Raw genomic sequence first — 14413 nt, forward strand, 5'->3', positions numbered from 1 at the left:
ATTAGCCCATTGCTATATCATTTCTAGTTTGGAAAAACGAACCCAATTAGTCCACTACTACATTTCTAGGTTGCACCCATAAAAAGTAGCCAATTAGTCAAGTACTATTTTATTTGTTGCACCCATTTTCGGGTAGCCTATGTAAATTGTCAAATGAGAACGTATATTTTTCTAAAAAAATAAATTGTTTTTGTTTACTTATTTTTACTATATAACAATATAAGCTATGATAGATTAATAGTCATATAATGTCATTAGAAGCATGTAATTATCATGTAATATATGTGGTTCATGAAGATTAGTTCAAAAATCAAATATATCTTTGAAATTTGTGGTTGGATCCTCTCCTTTGAATATCTTGGAAAGTTACACAAACCCATTAAAAAAATAATAATTTATTGGTCGAGAATGACTTTTTATTGTAATGCTTAGTTTATAAGTTTTAAACTGTTGTGATCGTTTTTCAATGTTACAATTGAAAAAGTTGGTTTTGATGGTTACAAATATTGTAAGTGCTTGAGAATTTCAATTCTAATATTTTAATACACTGATCATTATATATTTCAAATTAATTTTAGATTTAAAGTACTTTCCTTTAAATTGAGGGAGAAAATGGGTCTTGAGATAGATTTCTTTTCCTCTATTTTTCTATGTTTGATCTTTTATTTTATGAACAAGTTCTTTTTTAATTTCATTTTTTCATCTTATAAGTACATGTTTGAGATTGAAGGATATGTAATAAAATAAAATATAATAATAAAAATGATAATAATAATAATAATAATAATAATAATGGTAATAACGATAATAATGGTAATAACAATAATAATGTTAAAAAAAATTTATCCTCGTTTTCTCTCTATATTTTAGAGAAAAGAAAATAAAGATTAAGAGTTTGAATTTAAGAAAAAAAGTAATGAAAGATAAATAAAAAAGCAAACATTTTTTCTTATGTCGTTTTCTTTCTCTCTATTTTTTTTAGAGAGAAGAAAAAAACTAATTTTTTTCTTAAATGATGATAAAAGAAAGAAAAGAGTAGTAAAAAAAATACTATAACTTTCCTACATTTTCTTTTATTTCTCTCTATCTTTTAAAAGAAGAAGAAAAGAAAAATAAGGATTCAAATCTCAAAGAAATTACTTGTTATATGAGGTGCGGATCCTTGGGATTAAATCCCTACCAAATGCAACCTCAAACTAAGTTTATTTCAACATGAGATTTGATTTGCTTAAGATAAAGTAAAGAAAAAAAGAGTAAAAACAATAAAGAAATCTAAAGAAAAATTTGTAGCAGAGTTTCGCTCTAAAAATTTTCTTTCTACAAACTCTTTAACGAACTTTTTTTCTCTAAGCAATTTTCTTCCCCATTTTCAAATGACAAAAGCCCCTATTTATAGACTCAGGGTGTACCACAAATTAGGAAAAAATAATAAGAATAAAATCAAATTTTGATATTATGTTAATAAAACAAATTTTCATTTTCCTAAAATAAATTAAATGAGATATTTTGAGATTTTGTGAAAAATAAATTAATAAATTAAATGGATATTAAAAGATTTTTGGTTTAAAATTGATTTTCTTTTTTTTTTTTTCCTAAAATGATATAAATAAGTCAAAAAGATTTTATTAATTTAATATTTTCCTAAAATGTGTAGAAATAAGTTTTTAAAAAATATCTTATTTAAAACTAAATAATTTCTTTGATATTAAAAGATTTTATTTAAAATAAATGGATTTGTTTTTATTTCCTGAAACGATAAAACTGACATATTACGTTATTACTAATTTTTTACCATTTTAAAATAAATAAATAAACAAAAAGTTTATCCATTATTATTATTATTATTTTTAAAAAGATATATGTATGATAAAAATAGGTGGCTATAGCATTCACCCCTTCATGCATCCTTGTAGAATTAGAAGGTGGATGAAGGTGTAGCCACTAACTCATACTAAGATATTTTGGATAAATTACCAATGTCAAGGACCAATGATAAAATAAGCATCTCATGACAGGAAAAATAAGTTGGAGACCAAAGATCAAACAAACGTCACCGCAACAATATGGTGTCAAGGGTCAGGGATAAAACAAGCACCGCATGACAAAATAATAAGTAAGCTGAAAACCAGGAATAAAACAAGTGTCACCGCAACAATACAGTGTCAAGGGCCATGAATAAAACAAGTGTCTCATGACAAAAGAATAAATAAGCTGGAGGTATAGATAAAACAAACGTCACCACAACAATAGAGTGTCAAGGGCTAGGGATAAAACAAATACCTCATGACAAAAGAATAAATAAGCTGGAGGTATAGATAAAACAAACGTCACCACAACAATAGAGTGTCAAGGGCTAGGGATAAAACAAATACCTCATGACAAAAGAATAAATAAGCTAGAGACCAAAGAATGTTTGATAACAACTAAAATCAAATTGATAAATGTCATTCATGAATGTTTGTATGCATGTATATGCTTGCTAAGACATACTTATTTTAATAGTTTTCTTTTTTTCAAACATTATTTAGATTCTTTTCAAAAGAAAAAAACGAGTCAGAGCATACAAAATAGGTGGTTTACTTTTTCACAAAAATTGATAACTAGGTATCATGATCTTGAGTTGTAATCTGACTGCTAATTTGCATTGGAGTGATTATTTACCAAATAAAACACTATCTTTAGTCCTTGAGACCGATGGTAATAAGTATATTGATAAAAGACAGGGATCATGTAACTTAGATCTTGATCTTAAAGTCCTTCCTTCGACTTTAAACTCTTCATAAATGATAAACTTTAAAGGCTCTTGTAGTCTCTAAAGCGAGGAAAACTTCTTCGAAACTAGCTCTCTCTTACAAATAACGATGACAAGCATCTTGTGCTTTGCAATGCAGACTTACTCAGATGGATGATACTTGGACTTCGACAAAGAAAGTCAGTTTCACCCTATATATTAAATAAAGGGACACCTGCCCCCGAATGATCTTTAATAAAAATAGGAAAACTCAATGACTTGTTCGTCCACATAATGTTCGACGATGATTTTCAGTACATTAAGTTGGCCATTCACAATATCTTCTACTTTTGGCACGTCTCATACACGTTTATTCTGCACCATTTGAACAATTTTCCAATTTGTACCATTTTTAAGGTCCTCGAGGTAGAACACTTGATGTGTCTGGGTTGCTAGAATCACCGTTTCTTCAGCGAACCAAAAACAAGACATGTTTATTGATTTGTAGCCTAGTTCCTCATGCATCCTATGATTTTTGTTTTTTTCTGTGTCAAACCATCGACCCTTGAATAGCCAAGTACGTCGTCCAAATGGATATTAAACGTGCAACACTTCATCCAAAATACGGTAGAAATTGTTGTTAACACTACCTCCACTACCTTCACGGACTACCATGATTTCACTATTTTGTGTTGTGCATCGAAAATCATGCTCCAATGTGTGAAATCGTATGCCATCGACAATGGATCCACTATAAGAGCGAACATCAAGTGAAGGTCCCATTACGAGTGAAAATAAATCTTGAGAAATGTTTGAATTCTCACGCATTTATGCAATAACCTGAAATTGGTGTACCATGAATACTTATATGTATAAAATATATATATATATAAAGTAGAGCATATTGTACGAACGCTCAAAGTTATTTACTATAAATACCCGAGCTTTGAACCAATTGACAAATGCTCGTTGGTGTCTTTTAAAAACTTCAAAAAAGTTTTCACCCTGACGACGTATCAAAAGCAGGTGTTTCCTAAAGTACACAATTGTGAGTTTGTGTGCCGACAATAACAAAGACTTGAAATATATATTGTCAAATGGATGTGTGAATTGATCAATGTATAGAAATGCGTACTTGCAGTACTATGCTATTTCATCCACATTGTTCAGGATGTACCAATGAAAGAGTCATTTTTCTTCTTATGATATACTTTGTAAACGTGACGCTCTCAATGGTTGTACCTTCTGAACAAATACTTTGAACTCCAAGGACCTCGTTCTCGTTAATGCTATCGTCATTTCGATCATCTCTTGTGAATCGGGTCTCAATCCCACTTAGATACCGCGAACAGAAAGTACTTGATTCGTTCATAAGATATCCTTTTTCAATAGACCACTTAGCACATGCTTTGTTACGAACATACTGTTTTAGTGAGTGAAGACTTCTTTCAATGGGATACATCTAACTATTAGAAACCAACTCAGTAACCTTTGTCTCATATGGTAAGTGAACTGCAAGGTGTACCATGACGCTGAAAAAAGCAAGTGAAAATATTCTTTCCAATTTACATAATATAATTATAATATCTGATTGCAATCTATCCAAATCACTTATTCTTATCATCCTGACGCACATATCACCAAAAAACTATACAATTCAGTAATTGTAGTGTACACATTTTTGGGTAACAGTGCTCGAACACCGATTATAAGAAGTCGGTTTAGCAGAACATGACAATCATGCATATTGAAACTTGATATTTTTCCCTCGTTTGCATTCACGCATCGTGAAATATTAGAAATAAGTTCATCGAGAAACTTAACTACTTTCAAGAACTTACAGAACTTAATTCGCTCGCTGCTAGTTAACGTATATCTCGCATGTGGTTTCACCAATCGATTACCCACTTCTACCAAAGGTAAATTCTTTCTTATCTTTAAATCTTGTAAATCCAACCGGGCATTTGTGGTATCTTTCATTTTATTTGAACGATGATCTATCCCCCATGCAAATGGGACATGTTTGATTCCCTTTTGTACTACAACCAGATAAATCATCATATGCCAGAAAGTCATTAATTGTTTACAACAAGGTTTCATACAACTGAAAACATTGATCTGTGAGGTCAATAGATTTTTTAGTTCCTCAATTAATGGTTGTAGGTACACATCAATTTCTCTCCCAGGAGATTTTGAACCGAAAATGAGCAATGACATGAAGAAGTTTGACTCTTTCATACATTTTCATGGTGGCAAATTATATGGAATTAACATCACATGCCACATACTGTACGAGGTACTATTCCATTAACAAACTTATTATTTTATTTTTTAAAATTTTTTAGATATTACTTTTAAGTTTTAGTTTATATTTTGATGATTAAGAAAACGGATGTTAAAATTGGATAAATGAGTGAAATTTTAAATTAGAGTGTACATTGAAAAAAAAAGAGAGAGTCCTCTATAATTTGTTTTAAATTTTAGTCTTTTTCCAACTCATGATAACATTAATCAAGTAATAACTCTACTAATGGTAGGAGTTTTAGTTTTCAATTTTTGATAGGGTAAGAGTTTATAGAAAGTTCAATAATACTTTTTAAACAAGGAATTAATGTTTTTGTCCATCCATATTATACAATTGATAATATAAGCTTATTTTTGTAAATTCTTTTAAAAGTTTTGCTTCTGCAAGTTCAAGGTTAATTGTGAGAAACACTACAATTTTGAACCTTTTTAACATTTTAAGGATATTATTGGAACGTTAAGTCAATGAATAACTTTTAGAGAAAGTATAAAGTTTAGGGGTATTTTCTATAATTTAGTCATTGATATATTAGAGAACTTTTAAGGGGGATTTTAAAAAATATAATAAACCGGCAAAATATTTACACTGTATAAAAGAATTTTAAAAATGGAAAAAGTCTACAGACTCACAATATAAAATATACCAAAATTACCCCCATCAAAATAAGATAAATCAGCCACACGTGCGATACATGATCTTGTAGATTTTGATACTTCATCTCAGGTATACCATGCCCCGAGATGCCTCGGGATGAAAGAAAATGATCGTGTAGATACGCTCAACCGAAATAGGTCCGAGATAGCCCCAAGATCCTCCAAAGTTTATTTTTTAACTTTAATCTCGGTTAGACTCGAGCTAAGATTAGCTCTGAAATCCTTCAAATTTCTTTTTTTACCTCCAATCTTAGTCGGACTTGAACTGAGATTAGCCCTAAGATCCTTCAAATTTTCTTTTTTACCTACAATCTTAGTCTGACTTGAGCGAGATTAGCTCTGAGATCCTTCAAATTTCCTTTGTTACCTACAATCTCGGCCATACTCGAGCAGAGATTAGCCCCAAGATCTTTCAAATATATTTCTCTAATATTCCTAGTCTCACTCAGGAACTTTCCCGAGTTGGCCCGAGTTCCATCTCAAAAACCACTCTACCTTTAGTTATTTGCTCTCGGACCTTAATTGCATCGAGATGACCTGTGATTAATAAATCACAAAGAATATATAAATTGCAAGGTCATATATAAAATTTATGAAAAAGTGATCGCATGTCATGAACTTTTCTTATTTTGTTACATGAGCCGTAAATATTTTTGGGTTTTATTACATTTACGAAAATGAGTTTTGTTACATTTATGAAAATTAACCAACTTTTAAATCTATTTTTCAAAACTAGGAGGCTAAATTGGTCAATAAAACATGTGGAACCAAATGCACCTATTCCTTAAAATTCAAGGATTAAAGATATGATTTTATTCCATTAAAAAACTATTTTAAATCGGGCATTTAAAAAAAAAAGTAAAATAAACCAAAATATTACAAAATTTGATCGGTAGTAGATTTGAAAAATTTTCTATATTTTACAAATATCTTCGATAGTTTTACTAATTACAATAATTCCCTTTAGAATATAAAATATAATATAGTGTCTTCTTTTATTCATAAGATGAGATTTGGTAGGAAAATAACAATAATAAATATCTAATATATATTTATTTATTATGATAGTAACAAAATAAATATGTTTACGTTACTACATTTTCTAAATTGCAAAAATAGCAAATTTAAAAGTGAATAGCTCTATAATAGATGTCTGATATCATTAATTTCTTGTCATATTAACTATATTTAGAATATGAGAAAAAAAAGAGGTGCTATTAGCTATTTTTTTTAAAACTTATACCAAGTTTATACTCTTGTCTACAAGAAGATACATGTGTCAGTTGAGCTAAGCTCATGTTGGCTATATTTCTTTCATTTTCGAATTCTTGTTGTACACTTTTTTACAACAATATATGTATACATACAATTTAAAACCATTATACTCCCACCCCTAGCTAGATTCCCTAGATCCAATACAAACTTATATAATTTTAAAAATTAATGTCTTTACAAAATTAATGAAGGTACTCGTGATGGTAAATTCACTTTTCTTTTCTTTGTCTAATTTTATTATCTCTCTCTTATTCACACGTTTCTTTTTTCTTTTTTTCTTCTTTTTAATTTAATTATTTGCGTCTTATTCAATTAAAGGTCTGGACCATTATCTAAAATAAAGGTGATTTTGAATTTTCTCTCACATATTAACATCGTTGTGGAGTCACTTTTCAAACCATTGTACCATCCCATGTTATTTCTTTCACTCTAATAATGATTTTAGGTTTAGTGTGGCAAACCCTTTGTGTGTGTTTGTATGTATATATATATAAATTCAAGTTGTTTTCTCACATTTTCTTTTAAAGGAAGTTGAAATGGGTGGTAAATCAAGAAAATGATATTTAAAGTGTGAGTCTCACACACACATATATTATGCACATATGAGATAGCGTATGAAATATGCTATTTGTTTTCGCTTAATTCAACGTCGTTTCATGATATATAAAAAAGAAACTCAAAAGATAACAAATAAATAATTATAAGATAAAGAAAAATAGAAAAAACAAGAACAAGAACAATAAGCCAAATGTTTAATCATTTAGTTTTTTTCTGTATTTCTTTTGCATTTTTTGCATTTTTCCATGGAAACTTGAAAAAAATAGAAAAAGAAGAGGAAGAGGAAGAAGGAGAGGGAGAGGGAGAGGAAGACGGAGAGGAGGAGGGCACACTAAACTCACTTGTTTGTTTGAAGTGTGAATCATTAGACCATAGATCTTGTCAATACACCTCAAACTAAGTTCAAGTTTCTCTTGTGTGTTAGGATTCTTGACATGGTTGTGAGATAGGAGATTTAGAGGATTGCTAGAAGTTGTGACTATAGAGGCTAGAGTTTTGAACGAATAAGAGGAGATGTAGAGGTTGTGTAAAAAAATACCTAGGATTTTTCTATGTGGGTTTTTCTTGGTGTCTCCCTAATGGACGAAGAAAATGATGATTATTTATGGCCAAAATCATTTCTTTAAAAGGCTAGTTTTTTTTAAAAAAAATTTGAAATAATATCAAATTTGGCCTACACCTTACCCCGTCCACATTCTCAGTTTTTATATTTTAATATTAAAGTTTTAAATTACAACATATATTAAATAATACTTTAATTTTATTATATTTTGTTTTTGGTATAGTGGTTGTGCCTCCCTTTAAAACCTTAAGGTCTTGAGTTCAAATATAATATATACGCCATTGGTCCATGTGGGGCATGATCATCTAGACATTATTATTCAACGAGAATCTCTTCACAAGATAGCACATAGAACGCTTAATAACAGGAATACAAACATCAAACTTAACGCGAGATGAGAACTCATTTTGAAATATCAAAGTCTTCGTTGATCTCTGATAAAAGAGTACATTTTTTTTACAAATATAAAGAGTTTCCTTAAACCTAAAAATATACAAGTCTCAAAAACAATAATATTGATTAACTCCCCTAGAACACTTCATGTTATTCGAATAGACTAGGAATGCTAACAAGTTGATGTGACACAATTATGGTACGACAGAAGTTCAGTTTGATAAGTCTAATATTGGATGTCTTACGCTACCTAGAGGGAAAATAAAACAAAACATTTGAAATATTAGACAAAAGTCTAGTGAGTAGGGTTTTTCACCAACACATTTATTGAATACATTTCAATCGTAACTGCTTGTCAAAAACCCGCTTAGGGGTTTTTGTTTTGTTTATTCAAACCTTGCTTTCATGAAACTCTCGCCCAAGATGTGAGGATTGTGAATATGATTGTTTTGAAATTGGGATTGTGTTTAATGAGACTTAGCATTTAAGCTTATTGTAGAATGGATATCTTTTATTTGTTTAGTGGTGTGATAACGTGCTATTGAATACATTGCATGTAAAATGCTCTCAAATATTCTCTTCATCATGCGAGTTGACATGATCATTGCATGCATAATGCTCCCAATGTCTCCACCGCCTACTATTATGTCTGTAAATGCAAGTTTTCCTATTATTTACCTAAGTGTAAGCGAAACAATAAGTTTACCTGGATGATCCAAGGTCGAACATAGGAATTTGTTATCAAAGCTAGTTCTAGGGTCTACTTATCAGTTAGACATTATGACAAATGAGTTAAAATAATATAAAAAGAATCAAAACTATCTAACTATCCTAGAGATGTTGTAAATGTGATTTAAGGTGGTTTAAAGAACGAAGGAGGTGTAGGATAAACGTGCACTAACTTGCATGAAAAAGGGGGTGAAGGAATGTCTTATACTACTAGGTGATTAAGCTATAGGACCACTTCAATACAATATAAATCGCTAACATATCTCATGAGGAAGACGTGCACCTCTTGGAGTCATTAAATGCCACGCTTTGTCTCCTTTCAGGATCCAAATGTCTGAGACCAGTTTAGTCATGTATTTTTCATAAATTAATTAGAGAAGTACATGGTAAAAATTGATTATTTTTCGTAATAATAGTAACATAAATAAAAAATAATAGTAAAAAAAAAAACTACACATCTAAAATAACGTATATTAATTTACTTACGATTTTAATTCAAACTTTAATAATATATGCTCCAAAGACATAATAAAATAATAAGCAGTTCATACACAAACTATTATAAACAATATTAGTCTGCACCTCAAATACAAACTATAATCTACGCCCCAAACACATAATAAAATAATAAGCACTTCATACACAGATTATTATAAACAAGATTGTAATAGTCTACGCCCCAAATATAAACTATAATAATCCCTCCTTAATTTTTCTTAATTTTCAAAATCTAAAACAAAAAGAACCTACTAGTCATCCAACGGAGCCAAAATTGTTCTATTCAAAATTAAAATCAACAAATAATCAAACTTTGAGAAGATCCACCACACAAATCAGCCAAATAATTGAACTACCCTATCTGCTTAGATGAAAGAAAATGTTATGATTCATGAGGTAGGAAATGAGGGTAATTTTTCCTAAAATTTAAGTCATTCAATATTTAAAAAATATTTTTTAAAATAAAAAAATATATATTTAAAACCCATAAATTTGGTTTCCATTTCCGTTCTAAGCGATCAAACATACCCTTGGCTTCAAACGTCAAACCATCTAATTTCAAACCCAGAAATCAGGTTCCTCTAATTTCAAACCCATAATAATCTTGCTAAACAGATCAGGTTGTTCGATCTAACAATATTCGATGTCAAGAAACTCATAAGATATGTAATAGACACAACCCTAAATAAGGTAATTACTATATGATTTCAAAGCCAAATAACTTAAATATCACCATTGGTAAATAGGTTACATTCCCTATAAGTCTATAACCAAGAGAAATTGACATAATGACCATTACTCTTATTCACCAAGGGAAGGATCCTGATTCACAACACTTTCTGAATCTGCATCCGGACTTGAAGAAGTTGGAGACGAAAAAACTTCGATTTTAGGCGATATTACTGAAGAGGAAACAGGTCCTTGTACTTCTTTGGAATCACGTGCTGCTTTTTCTTTGGCCTTTTTAGCTCTTTCTATCACTTCATCCTGAAAGCTCATTTTAAGTACGAGCAAGTTATTTTCAGTATAGACAGAAAAGAAGAGAACATAAAAGAGTGCCTTTAAACTTCACCCATCATCCAGAAATAAGACTTGACGAATAATTACAAAAGCGCTTAGAAACAAAGACTCGGTGAGATTCGAAACAATCTAATAAGGTACCAAATATTGTTTTAAAAACATTCAAGTTCTCTGAAGATTTTGTTATTTCTCCCACCCCAAAGCCCCCACAAGATAGTATGTAACCCCGCACCCCTGATATTGAGATTCATTCACCTCATCCATTCCAATTTAGTTTGCAAGGAAATTGAAAATGTTGAAAGGGAAATTTTCATCATTTCTTACACTTCATTCTTGTCTCCTTAGGCTGACTTTTAACTTGAAACTAAACTGAACGTAAAGGACAGTTAATAACTCATTAAAACTAAGAGGATTTACCAACAGATAACAGAAAATTCAACCCAAAAAACACTCACCATTAACCCCAAAAATTGCCAAAATCCCAACCATAAAACTACTGAAACCTAACCAGAAGATCAAATGGGTAAGAAAGCACCGAAGATTAGCAATCAAATGCCAAGCTCCAAACAAAAAATGTAATATCTAAGTGTAATCAAAATGTGCACACACAATCGGAAACGCATCCAACCATAATGATTATGGTCACAGAAAACTTCCACAAGAAATGAAAACAAAATTAAAGTTTAGATCACAGTAAGTTTAAAGTTAAAATTGACTAGATTAAAGAAAGAAATGTACAAAGATTTATCTCAAAAAACATGAACCACCATGACAAGGTCTGCAGCATGGTTTCAGTAGGTACATGAAAAAGCTTCAATCCAGGCCTAACCCACAGCAGTTTCATCAGAGACTTATGACTCAAAGTAGTTAATTTCATAAGCTAATATCCAAGATAGAAAACATTCCAGAAACAACAGCCATGAATTTTCGATGACTCTGTTCCCAGCCAAACCATCTTTAGAGATCTCAATGTAGTAACTTAAAAACAACATTAGGAAGTTCTACGCAAATTTATGCCATCATATTTCAAAAGAAAATGGAAATAAACTGGCATTGCAGCAGGGATAACACTGGCTAATAGGAAAAGAAGCAAAAGATCTTTGATAGGTGGAAGTGAAGGAACATGAGCTTGTTATCATCTGATTAGATGAAATACAGTATTAATAATGATGATGATTAGCTATCAACAACAGAAATGGGAAGGAAACAAGAATCAGAATCCCTTATATCAGTCATCTAAGTCTATCAATAACTTTGGTCCACCCTACCTGGAAATCAGTAATTTGTTTTTGTTGTTCAGCTTGCAGCCTACCAATCCCACTCAAAACCTCTCCAATTGTTGACTCGATTCGCTCAGTTAAGGCTTCCGCCAAAGCTTTTCCTAAAAAAAAAGCATCTAGAACGGTCCTGCTGTCACCATCACCTGCATCACACAGCCAGATCATTAGATTCTTGATAAAAGTAACAAAACTAGAAGATCTATATCACAGATATAAAAAGGCTTTTTCCACAGTGTCTGTTGGATTCTCTTCTCCTACGAGATCAATATCATCTTCTTAAAGTTGTCTATCTTTCCTCCTTTCTTATAACATCAATTTGCATAAGGCTGATACAGAGAATGAATAATTCTATGGAAAGGGCATATGAGTATTCCATTGCATACAGATTCCATTGAATGAACTCTTATTGAGCAAGCTCTCATTGAAATCAGAGGCAAAACTATGGTTAAAGGCCTAAATACAAGAAGTTAAGATCTATTCGGTCCTTCAGCAGATTCTTCCTCAATCCATACCAATTATTCATCAAACCTCCAAGTTTTCACCAAAAAGCAAAGAGTATCATTTTTCCTCCTCCACGTCATTAGAAGCAGAAGTTTCATAATTTGGCCAAATTTCAGATTTAAGTTCAAGGAAAATGAAATCCTAGCCTAACAAACAAATTAGCTCTTAATGCAGTGAGTTGAAGAAAACTAATCATAACAAAATTAGGCCAACTTGACACTCAATAAAACCATTGACAATAGATCAAACAGTTTGTAGTCATAGAATCAGATAGCTTCGAACGAGAAGTAAAACCAATATTGTTTTACGAAATCCAAAAAAAAGACAAACAGATACGCAGAGATTCACTCAAATATCAGAATTAATAACAGATTCACCACAAACACCATCGTGAAATCCCATAAATAAGTAACAAGAGATTGGAAAACAAAAACAAAGGAGGCAAAGAATAAAGGTACCAGAGCTGCAACGAGCTAAGAATCTGGAAGGCCCATTGGGTTGAAAATGTGAAATTCCACGAAATTTGAGATTTGAAGGAGTGGAAGAGGAGCGAAATAGAAGGAGAGATGGAGGTGAATAATGGGTAATTTTTGGTTTAGTGGTCACAAGTGAAAAAGGAGATTGGGAAACAGAAGATGTAACCCCACTACTCATATTGTGCGATGGAATGGAAAACTACACGGCGTCACTTTCTCAGAGTTTCTCGCAAGTTTTCTTGAGAGCCAAACAGGAATTTATAAAAGAAAGATCTTCGGTGGGGGGAAATAAAAATGGAAATTTTGCATTGTAGATTTGAGATATGCAATGACAATGACTCAGAACCGACCCTATTTTTGCTTCATTCCTTGTTCGGCTTACCCAATTCCCACTTTCATAGACTGGAAATTGGTAGCCTAAGTAAATGGAAAGTTTTCTGTGCTAAAAACGTTGGAGATGCTTTCACATTTACTACTTTGTCTACTAGAACTCATCATTATCGTTTTAATCATTGCATTCTGTTTTTTAACTTACCCTTTCATAATCATTTTACCTCCAAAATATGCTCTTCTTTTTCTTTTTTCCTAACAAAAAACACAATTAGAAATTTGTTTCAAATCCGTTTCTTTTCTTATTTTTTCTAATAATTTTTATAGTTTAAATATAATTTAAGTAGATAAAATAAATCATACAAAACTTCATCATATTATGACAAAAACATTTACAAAAAAAAAAAAAAAATGACAAAATTAGTGATATGAGACGACTATCAAACGATAATCATATAGCTATCAGAGGGCTATCAAACACTAATCATAGGTTTATCGGCTTTTAAATTTGCTACTTTTGCAATTTAAAAAATTTAGTAACATTTGTCCTATTATCATAATTTTTTTTGCTATTTTTGTAAGAGCGTCATAAATCATATACAAAATTCATTAAAATATAAAAAATAGTTGTAAAATATTGACATTATCAAATAAACATAAGTCTCGATACAAAATTACTAACTATAATACAATAGTTTTTATTAAGCATATGTCGTTAAAATTTGAATTGAAATATTATTTTTTATTTAATTTATTTTTTTTAAAATAATGTTGATTCAAATTCAACTCAATTATATTATTATCTAAACGTCGTGGTCATAAAATATTAGAGATTGCTCGAACTTATTTAGAAAAAGTCTCGAAACATATGAAAAAGTGGGTAGATGAAAAGCCTTAAAATTTATATAACACAAAATTCTAACAAATTTCCATTATACTAAAAACAATAAATTTCAATTTAAAATAACATATAACCATGCCTATTGCAAATTTTGAAATTTATAATTTAGAAAATATTTTTAAATAAACATATTAAGAAAATTTAAATTTCAAACATCAAAATAATATATATATTTAAATATAAAAATTAAAATTCAAAATT

The 14413-nt window shown here is 30.4% G+C and overlaps 1 protein-coding gene across 1 annotated transcript; it reads right to left on the reverse strand.

The window, feature by feature from the left end:
• Positions 1-10234: 10234 nt before the first annotated feature.
• On the reverse strand, positions 10235-13420 carry LOC101211409 (uncharacterized protein At4g13200, chloroplastic). The gene is made up of 3 exons (XM_004139619.3): positions 12964-13420; positions 11993-12147; positions 10235-10691 (listed from the first exon to the last, which is right to left on the reverse strand). The coding sequence occupies exons 1-3, from the start codon at positions 13157-13159 to the stop codon at positions 10506-10508; spliced, it is 537 nt and encodes a 178-aa protein (XP_004139667.1). The 5' UTR covers positions 13160-13420; the 3' UTR covers positions 10235-10505.
• Positions 13421-14413: the final 993 nt, after the last annotated feature.

Source organism: Cucumis sativus, chromosome 7, assembly GCF_000004075.3.
Source record: "Cucumis sativus cultivar 9930 chromosome 7, Cucumber_9930_V3, whole genome shotgun sequence".
In the NCBI taxonomy this organism is placed as follows: domain Eukaryota; kingdom Viridiplantae; phylum Streptophyta; class Magnoliopsida; order Cucurbitales; family Cucurbitaceae; genus Cucumis; species Cucumis sativus.